Source organism: Thamnophis elegans, chromosome 1 (assembly GCF_009769535.1).
Source record: "Thamnophis elegans isolate rThaEle1 chromosome 1, rThaEle1.pri, whole genome shotgun sequence".
Classification (NCBI taxonomy): domain Eukaryota; kingdom Metazoa; phylum Chordata; class Lepidosauria; order Squamata; family Colubridae; genus Thamnophis; species Thamnophis elegans.
Genome location: NC_045541.1, coordinates 178,588,978 through 178,606,215, shown reverse-complemented (window position 1 = coordinate 178,606,215; position 17,238 = coordinate 178,588,978). Strand labels below are relative to the sequence as shown.

At 44.1% G+C, this 17,238-nt stretch overlaps 1 protein-coding gene across 3 annotated transcripts in view; it reads left to right on the top strand.

The window, feature by feature from the left end:
• UHRF1 (ubiquitin like with PHD and ring finger domains 1) overlaps window positions 1–17,238 on the top strand; it is a 39,699-nt gene that overhangs the window by 7,331 nt on the left and 15,130 nt on the right. For 2 of the 3 annotated variants that reach the window (XM_032229420.1, XM_032229387.1), the window contains 2 exons: window positions 9,623–9,789; window positions 14,512–14,775. In XM_032229420.1, coding sequence (XP_032085311.1) covers window positions 9,637–9,789; window positions 14,512–14,775 — 417 coding nt within the window. In that variant the 5' untranslated portion in view covers window positions 9,623–9,636. Of the gene's footprint in view, window positions 1–8,574; window positions 8,653–9,622; window positions 9,790–14,511; window positions 14,776–17,238 lie in introns of those variants that run through there. The other variant, XM_032229310.1, reaches the window with a different exon arrangement.

The following is a 17,238-nucleotide window of genomic DNA, read 5'->3' as shown; positions in this document are numbered from 1 at the left end:
ATCACTAAATGAATGGTTGTAAGTCAAGGACTATCTGTATTGGTTTTGAAAGATTTGGAGGGGATCTTAGAGATCATCCAGTCTGACAACACACACACATACACACACACTCACACTCCCACTCCCAAGGTAAGATCCACTAGACGCATCTAAGAAATTATTGGTCCAGCCTCTAGGGAAGCAAGCACTTAAGCCATCATGTGGCAGCCTGTTCCGTAGGCTGACAGCCCCGTACAGTTATGTAGGCCGTAGGGACCCAATCTGAGAGTAAGATGGACGGCATGTATATTTTTAGCAAATGAATACAGTTATGAAATTTCCCTTGATTTTAGGGTTGATTCTGATCCTTCCTTCTGGGCTAGTGGAAAATAACTTTCTTCCTATGGGGCAGATCTAGACAGAATTGAAGACTGGGAGTCCTCGCCTTACAACAGTTCAAGGTTTATTACACTTGTATGCCGCCTTATTCCCGGAGGGACTCAGGGCGGCTAACAAACCGAAGGGGAAGGGAATAATACAGACAAAAACAAAGAACAAAATACGGAAACAATTTAAAAAGCAGTCAACAGCCACACAATTCGACTGGGGATGGGAACTCATCAGCCCCAGGCCTGTTGGAACAGCCAGGTTTTGACGGCTTTGCGGAAAGCCTGAAGGTGGAGAGGGTCCGGATCTCCACGGGGAGATCGTTCCAGAGGGCCGGAGCAGCCACAGAAAAGGCCCTCTTCCGGGTGGTCGACAATCGGCATTGGCCGGTGGATGGAATTCGGAGGAGGCCTAGTCTGTGGGATCTGATAGGTCTTTGGGAGGTAATTGGCATTGTTCATTTAGTAACCAACTGAAAAAAGTGATTTATGACCGTTTTCACACTTATAACCACTGCAGCATCCCCATGGACACATGATCAAGATTCGGATGCTGGGTAACTGGCTCATATTTATGACGGTTGCAGGTCACGTGATTCTCTTTTGCATCCTGAGAAGCGCCCAGTGGGGAATTCACTTAACAGCCGTGTTACTAACTTAACTACAGTTTCACTTAGCAACTGTGGCAGGAAAGGTGGTAAAAAGGGGCAAAACTCACTTAACAGCTGTCTTGCTTAGTAACGGAAATGTTGGTCTCAGTTGTGGTTGTTAAGTCCACAACTGTTTATGGGCAATCAACCCATCAAATAGCTTCCCACCTGACTTCCTTTAAGGTTGCAACAGTCATCCGTCAGTTGCTCCAAGTGGATCATACCCAGAGCAGGTGAGGGGGTCAGACTGGATGACCTCTCAGACCCCCCTCCAAGTCTTTCAATGCAATACTACGCTGCCTGACGTCAATCATTCCTGGCCAAGGCTTACAGGACAGCCCCTTCAATCTCCCGTCTCCTGCAGATTTCCCGGGATGGCTCTAAGCCGGCAGCCCCCACGTTCATTCTTTTTGTGGCGGCCATAATTGCCAGATGAACATGACGCAGAGGGACGGGATGGTTACGCCTTCGGCAGCTGTTTCCTTTTTATGCCACAAAAATCTAAAGATCTACTTGGCTCTGTGTGCGGAGCAGACATGGTGGCCTCAAATTGTTCCTACCAATTCTATGTCTCATGAATACATGGAGCTAAAACATTTAGACTTAGGCTGTGATTATGAAACTACTTACGGGTATTTACTATTGGCACATGTGCTATGAAAATGATTCAGAACTGCTCCGGGTAATGCATGAATCTAACAACAACTGTTGCCGTTTCATTAAAGCTGGCTATGTCTTGGTTGCCTTTGAGACTGAAAAAAAAGAAACAGATGGCTGCTTTAATGAATTGTCTTATTAAAACAGCTGTGTGGTCGCTTTGATTTTAAAAGCAATCGCTTTTTTTTTTCAAGCTTGGCTCTAGCTAAAGGATTCTCTTGAATCCTTTTCCAAGTGTGTGTTGAAGTAACACTTATATACAGCTTCACAGTGCTTTACAGCCCTCTAAGTGGTTTACACTGAGTCAGCCCTTGCCTGTAACAATCTGGGCCCTCATTTTACTGATCTCAAACCTGGGAAGGATGGAAGGATGAATCAGGCATGATCCAGTCAGGATTGAATTCTTGGCAATAAGCATAATCAGCCTGCAATACTGCATTGTAACAACTGCCACTACGACTTACTGCCTTCCTCCGTCCTTCCTTCCTTTCCTTCCTTCCTCCCTCCCTTTCCTTCCTTCTTTTCTCCCTCCCTCCTTTCCTCCCTTCTTTCCTTCCTTCCTTCCTTCCTTCCTCCTGCCCTTCCTTTCCTTCCTTCTTTCTTCTCTCCCTCCCCCCTTTCCTCCTTCCTTCTTTCCTTCCTTCCTCCCTCCCTTCTTCCTTTCCTTCCTTCTTTTCTCCCTCCCTCCTTTCCTCACTTCTTTCCTTCCTTCCTTCCTCCTGCCCTCCTTCCTTTCCTTCTTCTCCCCCTCCCTCCTTTCCTCCTTCCTTCTTTCCTTCCTTCCTCCCTCCCTCCCTCCCTTCACGTTCCAATCAGGGGAAAGAAATTTCCAACTGGAATGTGCATCTGTGTGTGTTTTTGTGTTTGTGAGTTTGACCCTGAATCCCAAGAGCTGCAGCTTTGATCTCGATAAAGCAGGACAATTCCATGATTGTTGACCTTTTCTTCCCTCTCAAGAAGGAAAAAAAAAGTGATATCTATTGAGCTGACTGAAGTTTGGAATTCAGTTCTGTTGTCAACGGCTGCTTCGAGTTCTGATTTATATTTTTACCTAGAAATAGCTGCTCCGCCCTTCTTAAAAATACATATTCATTGGACAGGCATGTGGGTTTTCCCCAAAGGAAAACTAAACTAAGCAATAGAAAAACAACTTTCAGCGTGTTTAGGAACTCCAATAAAGATTGAAATATTAAAAAAAAATATCAGCCTGCGGTAGAAACAGAGACTTTCGGGCCGGTTTTTCTCAAATGTGGCAAGTAAGACATGCGGACTTCAACTCCCAGAATTTGGGCAGAAGTTCCAAATTCATTTGCTCTGCCTTCTTATAAAAGTGATCTTCACGGTAACAGTATAACAGAAATGGAAGGGACCTTGGAGGTCTTCTAGTCCAACCCCCTGCCTAGGCAGGAAACCTTATACCGTTTCAGACAAATGGCTATCCAACATCTTAAAGACTTCCAGTGTTGGGGCATTCACAACCTCTGGAGGGAAGTTGTTCCACTGATTAATTGCTCTAACTGTCAGGAAATTTCTCCTTTAGTTCTCGGTTGCTTCTCTCCTTTATTAATTTCCATCCATTGCTTCTTTTCCTGCTTTCAGGCACTTTGGAGAATCGCTTGACTCCCTCTTCTTTGGGGCAGCCCTTCAAATATTGGAAGATGCTATCATGTCCTTCTCTTTGTTAAACTTGACATATACCTAGTTCCTTCAATCATTCCCCATACAGTTCAGTCTCCAGTCCCCTCATCCTCTTTGTTGCTCTTCTCTGCACTCTTTCCAGAGTCTCAACATCTTTCTTGTATTCGGGGGAACAAAAGTGGATGCAGGATTGTGGCCTCACTAATGGGAGTATGAAGTGGTGTTTATCACTTCTTGTGACCTTGGCGTTGTCTTTCTGTTCATGCAGCCTAAGGACTGTGTTGGCAGCTGCTGGCTCATGTTTAAATGATTGTCCACTAGGACTCCAAAACCCCTATTGCAGTTACTACTATTGAGCCAGGTACCACCTATCCCAGTGATGGCCAACCTTTTCATCGTCGCGTGCCAAAAGTGCCTGCACTCATAATGCAATGCATGTGCGACAACACCCCTCCCCCCCGTGCCCCTGTTTTGGGCCTAGTAGGCCTCCCTGCAGCCTCCTGGGAGCAAAAACGGGTCAGGAGGGGACTCCCCCTCACACACACCTGTGCCCCTGTTTTGGGCCTAGTAGGCCTCCCTGCAGCCTCTTGGGAGCAAAAACAGGTCATGGGGGGGGCACACTGCACACACGCTCCATGCCCCTGTTTTAGGCCTAGTAGGCCTCCCTGCAGCCTCCTGGGAGCAAAAACGGGCCAGGAGGGGGCGTGGCGCATTCTCCCCCTAATGTTGGAACCCAACGCAGTGATGTAATACAGAATGTAGTAAAATAACAATCACATGTATCCCTGTGCACATAAGGTTCAATTTTAGAAGGTTCATTCATTCATTCCATTGACACCCCCCCTCCCCCCACAGGTAGCTTAACAAGAGCAGAAGCACATTTTTGAAATGTACGAGATCCTTTGGGTTAGGAAATCAATGGTTCCCGAGGCTGATTAGAGAGGTTCTTATTGGTCTTCTAACTCTTAATCACAAGTTTGGAAGCCCGTTTCCTGTTTGGGCAGAGAATCTGTCTCACCTTCTCTTTGCTGGGAAGCTAAGCAGGATTGGGCCTGGTTCAGACTTGGAGGGGCAAAATATGAAAATTTGGAAGAAAAGGCAAGAGGGATGTGCGTGCATCGCAAAATCATTTGGAGGGACCATTTTTGGCCCTTACGACTCCTAGCCCCTCTGAAAATCTGCACTGCTTTCATGAAATACAGGTAGTCCTCGACTTAGAACTACAACGGAGCCCGAACTTTCTCTTGCTAAAGGAGTGAGTTTTGTTCCTCTTTTTATAACTTTTCTACCCATAGTTGTTCAAGGAATCACTGAGGTTGTTAAGTTAGTAACACGGTTGTTAAGTGAATCTGGCTACCCCATTGGCTTTATCTGTCGGAAGGTCGCAAAAGGGGATCATGTTGGCCCCGGGACACTGTGACCGTCATAAATATGAACCCATGGCCAAGCATCTGAATTTTGTTCATTTAACCATGGGGATGCTGCAACGGTCGTAAGTACGAAAACTGGTCATGTCACTATTTTTAATGCTATTGTAACTTCGAATGGTTACTAAATGAACTGTTGTATGTTGAGGACTACCTATAGTAGGATAACCTAAATAAATTATGGATGTCAGAGGATCTAAATCACATGCTTAAGGTCTAAAGCAGCATTGGCAACTTTAAGCCTGGTGGACTTCAACTCCCAAGCTGCCTGGGGAATTCTGGGAGTTGAAGTCCTCCAGGCTTAAACGTTGCCAAGGTTGGAGACCCCTGACCACATCCCCTAAATAATCTTCACCATGTAGTTTAAAAGATAACGACAGATTAGTTCAATATTGTCAGAAAAACCACTTGGATGGTGACACCAGGGTGAATAATTGGAGGGCGAATGCTAACCTTTTATCCATGTTTCGTAAAGGTAGTCCTCCACTTACAAGAGTTCATTTAGTGACCGTTCAAATTACAACAGCACTGAAAAAAGCGACCTGTGACCATTTTGCAACTTATGACCGTTGCAGCATCCCCATGGTCATGTCGTCAAAATTCCGAGGCTTGAAAACTGGCTCATATTTATGACGGCTGCAGTGTCCCGGGGTCATGCGACCTTCTGGCAAGCAAAGTCAAAAGAGGAAACCAGATTCACTTAACAACCCGGTTACTAATTCAACAGCTGTAGGAATTCACTTAGCCAACGTGGCGAGAAGAGTCATAAAGCGTCAAAACTCACTTAACAACACATTTCTTACTTAACAGCATAGATTTTGGGCTCAATTGTGGTTGTAAGTTGAGGACTTGGAAAAGAGACCACCAGGTACAGGTAGACCTCAACTTGCAACCATTCACTTACTGGCCATTTGAAATTACGACGGCACTGAAAAAAGTGATGTAAGACTTTTTCATACTTGTGACCGTTGCAGCATCCCTGTGACCACGTGATCAAAATTTGGACGCTTGGCAACTGACTCATTTATGACGTTTGCAGTGTCCCGGGGTCACATGATCCCCTTTTGCGACCTCCTGACAAGCCAAGGGAGTGAGGGAGTCAGATTCACTTAACAATTGTGGGACCAACTTAACTGCAGTGATTCAATTAACAACTGTGGCAAGAAAGCTCGTAAAAATGGAGCAAAACTCACTGAACAAATATCTCGCTTAGCAACAGAAATTTGGGGCTCAGTTGTGGTCCTAAGATGAGGACTATCTGTAATGGAACAGTTATTCAGAACCAATACAATATTTGGACCTCTGCTGGCTGGGGAATTCTGGGAATTGAAGTCTACACATCTTAATTTTCCAGAGGCTGAGAAATACCACTTTAATGTTTTCATGGATGCTTAAAGTCAGTTGCCTTCAGTTGTAGCCTCTGTGTTATTTTGTGGTGACCTCGCCCTTCCTGTGGCATAGCTGCCCTCCCAGCACAAGGCTCGACGGGCAGCTCTGCCACAGAATCCAGAATCTGGTGCCATCAATGTTTGTTGCGTCTTCAAAATATCAGCGAACGCCTCAATGTTGTGTCTTTCAGTTTGGGAACAAAAGCAACTGTGAGCAGATTGGAGGCCCTAAGGACAGCAGAGAAATCTGGGAATTTCGCCTGGTATTTTCCCGCGTGCCACGTGGTGGATCACAAAAGCGATCCCCAAACAGGATCAAGGCAGTAGTTAGGAGATCAGGACTGGACGGGCGGGAGAAAATTCCTAACCGGTGACGAATTGGTGGAAGGTGGGTGGGACAGGGTTATATAGGAAGAATGGCTGGGCGACAAAGGGAAAAAAAGCAAAATATTCATTGAGGCGTTAGCTATAATAGATACAGTAAAGATATTATTTCCAGCCGACTTCACCGTTTACGATTGGCCGAGTGTTTTCGCCCTGTCTCTGGCGAAATGCTCGCAATTCCATGCTCTGAAGAAATATAAATACATTACAAAATAAATCAATTGTGATGTAAATACGTTTTGTTGCCTCTACACCCATTTTTCATTTGCATTTCTTTGTCATTATAACTCAAGACATTTAGCTTTGAGGCTTGTGCTATGCAATCCTTTTGGAAAGATTTTAAAAATCTGGTTTTTCCATAAGGTACTGGACCAGGACGATTCAGAAATCTTTTAAAGAACTTTAGGATATATTTTTTGTGTGTTTTTCAAAGGTGGATACTTTCAGTCTTTCCTCTGTCTATCCTTTTCTGGTGGAACTTTTAAATCTTTCCCACATGCCAGCTTGAATCGTTCTGAATCCAGCAATCTCATATATACTGGATAAATAATTATAATTACAATTTTGTCGATTGTAATAGACTCCAGCCTCTCCACGGCTTCTGACAGTCTTGTCTAAATGCCCTGCTGTGCATTATAGGTATTGTAACTCCTAACCAAGAGGCAGATTCCTGCTGCAATAAATTGGGCAAGTATTAAAGATGCCACAGGATTATTGCTACAACCTTGGTTAGGTAATTCTGCATAAATATTGGAAATATTTTGGAGTTAAGCTTCAAATGAGTTGCAAAAATTTACGCTTTTTAAAAAATGGTTTTTATTCATAAACATTTTGGAAAGGCAGTGCCTTGTCAGGATAACAATTACAAATAAAGCAAAGACAAAGAAAAGTTGATAGTAAATCTTAACACACAAGCTAATAACAATAAAATAATATAATAACAGTAATTATAGTGGTATGACCAAAAAGAAAAAAAAAACTTTTAACTAAATTTCTTCTTACATTAGCCTATTTACAGTTTTCCCCTTAGTATAGTTACTGTTTTATACATCTTTATTTTCCATACTATTATTGACATTCGTAAACTTATTTTCTCTCATTTCTACCTCTTGTCTCTATCCATTTATTCCATAATATTCCGAGTCTTTATCTTTAATTTTTAATATTTAGTATATATCATTCTTGCTGCCGTCAGTATGTAACACTAAATATGCAGTTGCTTTATCATAACTTTCCAACAGTATACTAAAAGGCATGTTTCTGCTTTAAACTCAATATGTTGCTCAGTTATCATTTCCAAAAATTTACTCATTGTTTTGCAAGTTTTACTGATTGTTTTCCCTTTCAGGCTATGATGCAACGTATTTGCAGGGAAATTGAGTCCACAGATGCTTTTTTTTTGTTTTGGAAAATAAGTTGCATAGGAAATCATGATCCATTAATTAAATTAATCGAATTATTTTTTTTAAGTAAGCCTATCCCATAGCCATTGAACAAATAAATAAATGACGTTAGGGGGAGGCTTGCAATGGATAGGGCTTTAATTTTGGCTGGCCAAATTGTCGTGCTGCCTTCTGCTGCAAATCCAACTGAAAATCGCCAGTCTCCTTTTCGAAATAACGCGCAAAATTGTTGCAAAGGAGAAGGGAGCTCAAAATGCAGCCTGTCCCTTTAAATTCATCGGCTTTTTCCCCCTTTCCCTCAAGCGCTTTTCCTTCGGCTTCGCGTTTTTTTTTTTGTAACATCTCGCGAGACTTCCCTTTTCCAATCCTCGCGGCTCGGCGGTTTTTTTTCAATTTGTGGCGCGCGCCTTGAACTCCGCGAGGAGGAACAGGCAAGTCGTCGGAGGGGGGGGGGAAGAGAGACGAGGAGCGCAGCCGAACTTGCTGGCTGGCTGGGGGGCGGGAAGGCGGGAGCTGGAGCCTTTCCTGAAGGAAAGCGGCTTATGGGCGTCCCGCCTTCCGGGGCGCGCGGCCAATCGGGGGGCGAGGAGCGGGGAAGGGGGCGGCGCTCCGGGTAGGCGGAGCGCAAGGGAAAAAAAAGCAAGACGGGGAAAGGAAAAAAAAACCCAGCCAAGAGGTTCGGTTGAGCGGTCGCGCTGTGGGGTTGTCGAGTGGCTCCGAGGGGGCAAACGGCCGGTCAGGTACGGAAGGGGAGCCCCCTCACACGGGCCGCCTTGGGGGGAGAGAGGGCCGAACCGGAGGAGGGTTTCGAGCGCCGGGGCAGACTGGGCTTCATTGGGGGGACCCTTTGTGTGGGGCAAGCTGGAATTGGGGGTTCCGTGAAGGGGGGGCGTCCCAGCCGCCTATAGATATGGAGGGGAGGCTGGTCAGTTTAGGTGCTTCTAGGAATGGGGGCGCTCTTGGGGGGGGATTTGGGGAGGGGGACCCTGAAGGGGCTGAAGAGAGCGCTTGGGGGTTTGGGGGGAAGGGAAAATAAGGCCATAGTTGTCATGGGAACCTTGTTTTTAATTGGGGGGGGGTTGTTACGAAACTGGGGAAAGACGGTTGTGTAACTTTTATATTCGACATCTGGAGAACTTTTTCCAAGAAACGGGCTATTGGGAAATGACACAACAGCAGCAATGCCATTGCTAGTAATAATTTGCTTTTTTTTTTTTTTTTTGAAGAGAACTAACCCATTACTTTACTTTTATTTAGTCAAAATTTAGCTTCAGAGCTAAATTTTAGTCATCTGCCTCCAAGGGTATGTCCATTTCATTGGGTTTCTCCAAGCTGACTGGTCATCGTGGGATTAATTATTTCCCCCCCCCTCCCAACAAACAAATAAAAAGTATTGGCAATAAATGCATTTATTTCAGCCAGATGAAATGAGTGGTGTTGATGAAACGAATGGCATCCTGTTAACATCCAGGGGGGGGGGGAGACTGGGAGGAGAGAGTGGGGGGGGTCTTGGACATGGGGGGGATGATGTTGGATTTGCACAATGGATGCAAAATGGGACCGTTTGTCGCACAAACATGGAGGCGTTTCTAGGTTGAATGAGGGGCACTTGTGAGGGGTGGGCACGTGTTTGGGGGCATAATTGGGGGTTGATGGGAAGGCACACTCTCCCGTCGCCCCTTCCTTCATGTGCTTGTGATTCTTCCACAGAGACAACCGCCACAATGTGGATCCAAGTGCGCACCATGGATGGGAAAGAGACCCATCGGGTGGACTCTCTTTCCAAACTTACGAAAGTGGAAGAGCTTCGGCAGAGGATCCATGAAGTTTTCAGGGTGGAACCTGACAGACAGAGGCTTTTCTATCGAGGCAAACAGGTCCGTAGCTTTCGTTCTTCTCTCCAGTAAGAGTTCAAATCGTGTTGGGACGATGAGCGTTTGTGGGAATTTGGCGCTTTGGCACTTCACTCCTTACCACGTGCGGTAGATTCCTTTGCATAGTTTTGTTGTAGGAGGCCTTCAACTCCCCCTTCTGGATTTCTGTTGCGGAGTTTCAAAGCAAAGCTCCAAAGAAGGAGCAACGGATGGAAACGAATCAAGGAAAGAATTAATCTAAAATTAAGGAGAAATGTCCTGACAGAACAATTAACCAGTGGAACAACTTGCCTCCAGAAGTTGTGAACACTGGAGGCTTTTAAAGAAGAGATTGGGCAATCATGGCATAGGGTTTACTGCTTGAGTGTGGGGGATGGGGGTGGGGAAGGACTAGAAGACCTCCAAGGTCCCTTCCAACTCTGTCTAGAGAGATTCACATTCATCCAGGTTATAGTTGTCCCAAAGATGCTTTTTTTCAAGAGGCCACTTGACTTTGTTGTTTTTTTTCCTTTGAAGACGTTTTGCTTCTCATCCAAGAAGCTTCTTCAGCTCTGACTGGATGGTGGGGAACGGAAGGATTTATACTCCTTGAAGACAGTTGGTCTTTTGCATTATTCCTTGAGGCCACTTGAAGGTTTAACCTATGGTCAGGGTCACCTGAGTAATGCAAATGGGTGTGAAGCCTTAGAACTGTTGAAAGGACTGTGTTGTAGACTGGAGCTAGATGGTGTCTATCCTCCCCCTTCTCCCTGTTGAGAGAGGGCTGTTCAAGTTTGACATAAATGGTGTACTCAGATTTCAAGAGTGTCCTTTAAAAAAAAGCATATGTACTTTTATTAAAGTTAGGTGGAAAACCATGTGTGCCTTTATAGCAGTGATTTGAAGGTTGATCGAGCTGGATCAATGTCAGAAATAGTTGCTGTGAACAGTGAGGTTCTCTCCATGCTACTGATGTGTGTTGCATGCCTGAACCGCTTTTGTCAATGCAGGCAGACCACTTATTGACCTCTTGTTCTGTGACCATTTAAAGCCGCGGTGGTAGTAGCAGCGAACGGGTGATACTTAGATCCAGGCTCCAGCCGTTGCAGCCCCCCTGCGGTCATATCATGATTCAGGTGCTTTGCAACCTAGCGTCCCGTGATCATGTGATTGCTGTTTGCAGCCTTCCCTGCTGGCTGCTCACGAGCAAAGTTAATGGGAAAGCTGCCAGGGAAGTTTGCAAGTAGCTCTAATGAGTATCCCCCTCCCCCCCCTCCCCTCTTGAGCTTATACCCACTAGACCATCCAGCATTTCCCCTGCTGTCCCACTCGCTGTAATCTTCCTGCGCCAGGCCTCCCAAGCCCTCCCCCTACTCCTTGGCGTGGCCTCCCAAGCCCTCCTGGGACTCTGCCACTTCCCCCTTAAAAATCTGCAAGGGTTGGGATTATGACAGCATCCAGGATTGTTGGCTTGTCAGCGCTAAGCAATGTGGATTTGTAATGTGCTTTACAACTGCATGGCTTAGCAATGGCAATCCTGGTCCTGCTATCGTAACCCCTGGATTGCTTATAGTGAACGTACCAATGGATTGAAACTGTTGCTGCTTATACAGTGGGTAAGATGGCTTTTCTCGAGGAATGGCTCAGTTAATGAATCTTAACAGAGACGGAGAATTCTAGCTCTTTGGCTGAATTTTTCTGCATGAGTTTGGTGTGAGTCTCTTAGGAACTGGTTAAAAGCTTTCTAAAGAGGCTTATTAATTTTGTTTTTTTAAAAAGAAAATACCTGCACTGCCCTCTAGTGGTAATGTTCCCACAGTGTTTGATGGTAAACAAAAAGATAGCCATGTCCCCATATCCATTCAGTTTCCTTAAGATGAAAGGGGGTAGGGTTGCCATTTTCTTTTTTTTGGGAACGGTTTTTCCAGCTTCCCACTTTCGCTGACAATCTTGGAATTCACTAGTAGTTTCTCTGGCTTTTCTTAGCTTCTGGACTCCCAAAAAGTTGTGTCTTCTTTTTTACTTGCTTCTTGGTAATTCCTTTGGCATCGCTTCCCTGACTACTAGCTTGACATTAGAAAGTGCTGTATTCCAGCTCCGTTTCTGTTATCAATAAACCTTGTTTTATGATCTTTGAAGTCCCTTCAAGGAGTTAATCTATACCTGAAATGAAGAGTATTTTCTCCAATTTAACTGTACAATAGCAGGATCACTTTGCATTAACAGTGAATCTAGTAAGGAAGGTAGAGATTTTTTCAGTCAGTTCATGTGTGTGAGTCTGTTACATTCCATTCCATTTTAGGAGAATATGAAATTAGAGCCAATCTGTTTTAGTGGTAAAGATATCAGGCTAGAAACCGGGCAGTTGTGGGTTCTCCTGCTTTGGGCAGGCACAATGCCAGCTGGGTGACCTTGGGCCAGACACTTTCACTCTGTCCCAAGAAGGAGGCAGTGGCAAACCCCTTCTGAGAACCCATGCCAAAAAAACTACAGGGTCTTGTCCAGGCAGTCCCATGAGAATCAGACAGGGAAGAAAAAAATGAAACAGTTGCAGTGTGAATGCAGAAATGTCAATGATATATAGAAAACAAAAATGCAAACTAATCCTGGTGTCTTTAGCAGAACTTGGTTTTTTTTAGAATTGTCTTTTACAGAGAAGAATGTTCATTCTTGTGAAACAGTATACACTTTGTGTTGAGCCACGTTGTCTTTGGATTCTACACAACTTGTCAGCTCGGTATTGGTGGCTGCTGGCTTCCTGTTGTCCTTAGCCAGAACTCCTAGGACCGGTTTTGATGCAGCTGAGTGGCTCCTGTTTGCTTAATGATTATTGTTTCTTATTAACAGGATAAAGATATCAATTTTTACCATCTATGTGCCATTAACATACAGATGGTCTTTGACTTACAACAGTTTGCTTAGTGACCGTTCAAGTACAACGGCACTGAAAAAAGTGAATTATGTCCATTTTTCACTTATTGCATTTCCAGCATCCCCATGATCGTGTGATCAAATTCAGATGCTTGGGAACTGACATTTATGACCGTTGCAACTTTCTGACAAGCAAAGTCAATGGGGAAGCCAGATTCACTTAGCAACCAGGATGCTAACTGATTAACTGCAGTGATTCACTTAACTGAGGTGGGAAAAGTCATAAAATGGAGCAAAACTCACTTAACAACAGAAATGTTGGGCTCAATTGTGGCTGTAAGTCGAGACAATCTGTAAGCTGTTGGGTCATTGTTTCAAATATATTTCCTTCATGCTTTCAGCAATGGCTGAGCTTCTACTGTACTTCCCTGGAAAAGTTCTTTTATAAAAAAAAGAACAAGATATTCCGTGATGGATTTGCCTTGGAAATAGCTCCTGATGAACTGTTTAGTAAAGCATCAGGACCACCGGAGATATTTAGTCACATTTGTATAAGGTCACAAAATGTTTTATGATAGGTCTATACGATTAAATTGTTTATCCAATTTCACAAATTTCAATCCCACGGGAATCATGGGTCCAAGATATTGAATACATCCTGAAAACCCAGTTGAGATATCTCGATTGAAAAATTATTGCCTTATAATGCCCCGTTTCTTCCCGTTAAAACAGAGTTTTAGAAGCATATAGATAGACAGACAGACAGACAACAGGCTTTGCAAACAATAGGGTTTGTTTGTCTTGCCACATAAATACACTGAAAAACTCTTTAACCCACAAACTATGCAGCCATTCCTCCAGCGTTCTCTCAACAGATATCCTCAAAATGCCATCATAATGAAAGGTGCCAGTCTTACCACAAATATGACTTCATTGCTCCAAATTCACAACTAACAATGCTGTGTAAGAGATTGTTAGATTGGATTGGGAAATCAGGAAATGCTATCATTAGGCAGATTTCATCTACACAAATAGTAGAACTAGGCAGATTTTTTACATTTAAATTTATCGGCTGCCCAACTCCAAGAGACACAAAGTGCTCAATGCATGGAATAGCCTATTTTGAGTGGTTGGAGCCCTAACTTAATCAAAGTTGAATCAGAGCTCTTGATCTGGGCCAAAGAAGTTTAAGAGGGAAAACCGGGAAAGGGGGGGGGGGGATCCTGAATTGTCAGCTATGAAGAGGCAGGAGAGAAAAGAGGGTAGGAAGATTTCAGGAACTGGAAAGGAAAGAATAAATATAAAAAATAGAATCATACATCTAGAAGGGACTGTGGAGGTCTTCTAGTCCAACCCCCTGCTCAAGGCAGGAGCCCTTATACCATCCTGGTCAATTGTTTGTCCAGTCTATTCTTGAAAACCTCCAGGGATGGAGCACCCACATTTCCCAGAAGTAAGCTGTTCAATTGATTAATTTGGTGTTATTCCACTTTTGGAAATCTCGATCACTATTTTGCTATACTTGATGGCTCTCTAAGGCAGTATTTTTCAACCACTGTGCCGCGGCACACTAGTGTGCCGTGACATAGTGTAAGGTGTGCCGTGGGAGAATTACTTTATATATAGTCAATATAGGCACAGAGTTAAATTTTTTTAACATTTTCTAATGGTGGTGTGCCTCGTGATTTTTTTCATGAAAAAAGTGTGCCTTTGCACAAAAAAGGTTGAAAAACACTGCTCTAAGGTTTCCAGTGGGTATTTCCTTGGTCCTTCAGTTTGAAACTTTCTGCCTGCAAAGAGCATGTGAACTCTGTATCTTAACATTTCTGTTAACTGTTGTTTGCCTCTTGTGACTGATCTTCTCTCAACCTACAGATGGAAGATGGTCACTCCCTCTTTGATTACAGCGTGAATTTGAACGACATCGTCCAGCTGTTAGTGAGACAAAGCCCCACTAACCTGCCCTTGGTGAACAAGGAGAAAGACTCTGAACTTTCGGACACGGACTCTGGCTGCTGTTCAGGCCAAAGCGAATCGGACAAAAGCTCCAATAATGGGGAAGGGGCCGTGGAGATTGAGGCACCGTGCAGTAGTGCCGTTGGGACTGATTTGGTGGACCCCGGCTTTGGATTCTATAAGGTGCGACTGCTTTAGATGGAAGGTTGAGATGCAAAGACCTTTTGAAGCAGAAGAGCCTGAATTCTTAAGTTCTGGGGAAACTGCACAGAGAATTAGCATGTCTGTGTAAGACATTAAGCCAGGATGTCTTAATCTTAGTCATTGTAGGGTCCGACAATGAAAGCCTCCCTGGTGATAGAGTAAGCCACAGCCAACCATGGTTAAGCACTTTCTCTTTCATTTGTCTGAAATCCTGGCAAAAGTAGCTCCACCAGACCATCTAATACAGGTAGTCCTTGATTTCACAGTGACCTTTTGAAGTTACAACGGCATTGATAAATGTAACTTATATTTTTCACGCTAATGACCTTTGAAGCAATCCCATGGCCGCATGGTCAAAATTCGGAGTTGGCTCAAATTTATGACGGTTGTAGTGATCCAGGATCATATGATCACGTTTTATGACCTCCTCAGTGAATCACTTAAAAACTTTGGCAAGGAAGGTCGTAAAATCCACAAAATTCACTTAACTCCTATCTTGCTTAGCCGTGGAAATTTTTGGCTCAATTGTGGTCCCAAGTCAAGGACTATTTGTACTTCTTGTACTTATCCACCATGAGGTGTGCTGAGAGGTGAAGTGGCCTCCTTCGCTAATGTGATTTCTGGGAAAGGAGAGACGGCCATTCTACTTCCTGGCCTGCCTGCAGGTCAGATGGCTCTATCATAGAAGTGGGTGCCATCTTGGGTGGAGTTGCAATTGATTGCAGCCTCTCTGAAATTGGTGCCTTTTTCTAAAATGGAGCCACATGGCCTCCACTATGTAGCAAGGTTGCATAATGCAACGGCTATTTCCAGGAGGTGATGCATGATACCCAAAAGGTAAGGGACCAGTTGGTGATGGGGAGCATGGGGCTCAGTGGGGTGAGAAGCAGGCTCGAGTTCTGAGAATACCCAGTGGTGGGTGGGAAAGGTCTACTTGGATCCTTGGGGTTTGAAATGGTAAATAGGGTCTCCTGTTTGAGCAGGGGATTGGACTAGAAGACCTCCAATGTCCCTTCCAATTCGGTTGTCTTGTTAAATAACTCAAGGTGCCCTCAGGTGGAGGAGGCCCGCAACAGGCCACATGTGGTCTGTGGAGTTGCTGCAGTGTCCCCCCAGACCCTCCCCCATACCCCCCGCTCCACTTGATGGCTACATCAGGGAGAGCAGAAATGTGCATCTTTAAACAAGGCGATTACTGTATGCCTTGCTTAATGACCGTTGTGACATGGGATTTTAATGGGCAGGCTCCACTATGGTTGTAGGTTCAGCGTAAATAAAGCAAGCAGCATCATGATCAAAGAGATGCTAAATTCTTACCCCAAACGTTTTCTTTTGGGGAAAAAAATAACTCCCTTTTTTGCTCTAATTGGGATGGAGAACTGGAAGGCTATTTGAGAAATCTTGTCCATTTTAAATTTGGGGCTCAATTGTGGTCGTAGGTTGAGGACTATCTGTGTATGAAACCTGTATTCATATCAGTCTGAACAAACTGATCCATGTTTGGATATGTCAAGCCCAAGAACAGCATAGCTTACTTAAAACAGTAATTCTAAGGCTGGAAAGTTAAAATGGATACAAATGCAGAGCAGAAATCTTTGGGTATAATTTCCGAAATCCATTATCAAATATTTAGCAGCCAACCTTATGCAGTAATAAAACGTTTTCATGATTACTGGTACCTGGAAGAAAGATAAAAGGCTAAATTTGTGGTCCCCCCTCCCGAAACCCTGAAAATAGAGGTAGCCTAATATATAGGCAATCCTCGACTTACAACAGTTCATTTATTGTACTTTTCAGAGTATAAGATGCACCAGAGTATAAGACGCACCAAGGTTTTGAAGAGGCAAATTAAAAAAATTTTTTTTGCACCCTGCAGACTTCCCAAAAATGGCCGTTTTTTTGTGAAAATGATTTTTTTAAAAAAAGGCATGAATAGCCTTTAGGGGGCTTATGGGGTGCTCCTGGGGTGGTGTCCCCCCAAATGAGCAAAAAATGGCCCGTTTTTCATCAAAAAAATTGCATGCATAACCTTTAGGAGGCTTATAAGAGTGCTCCTCCGAGCTGGGGTGGGGGGTGGGGGAAAATGAGCAAAACCCGGGCCATTTTTCGCTCATTTCTGCCCTCCCTAGTTCTCAGTAACACTCTGAAAGCCTCCTACAGGCTTTGCACTGCCACTTTGGTGAAGAGGAAGTGGTTTTGGGAGGCAAAAAATGCTGTATTCAGTGTATAAGACACCCAGATTTTCAGCCTCTTTTTTGAGGGAAAAAGCTCTTATACTCTGAAAAATACGGTAGTAACTGCTCAAAGTTACATCATTGAAAAAAGTGACTTATGACCGTTTTCAACCATTGTTGCATCCCCATAGTCACATGATCAAAATTCAAATGCTTGGCAATTAGTTCATACTAATTGGGTAATCTTCACATGATCAAAATTCAAATG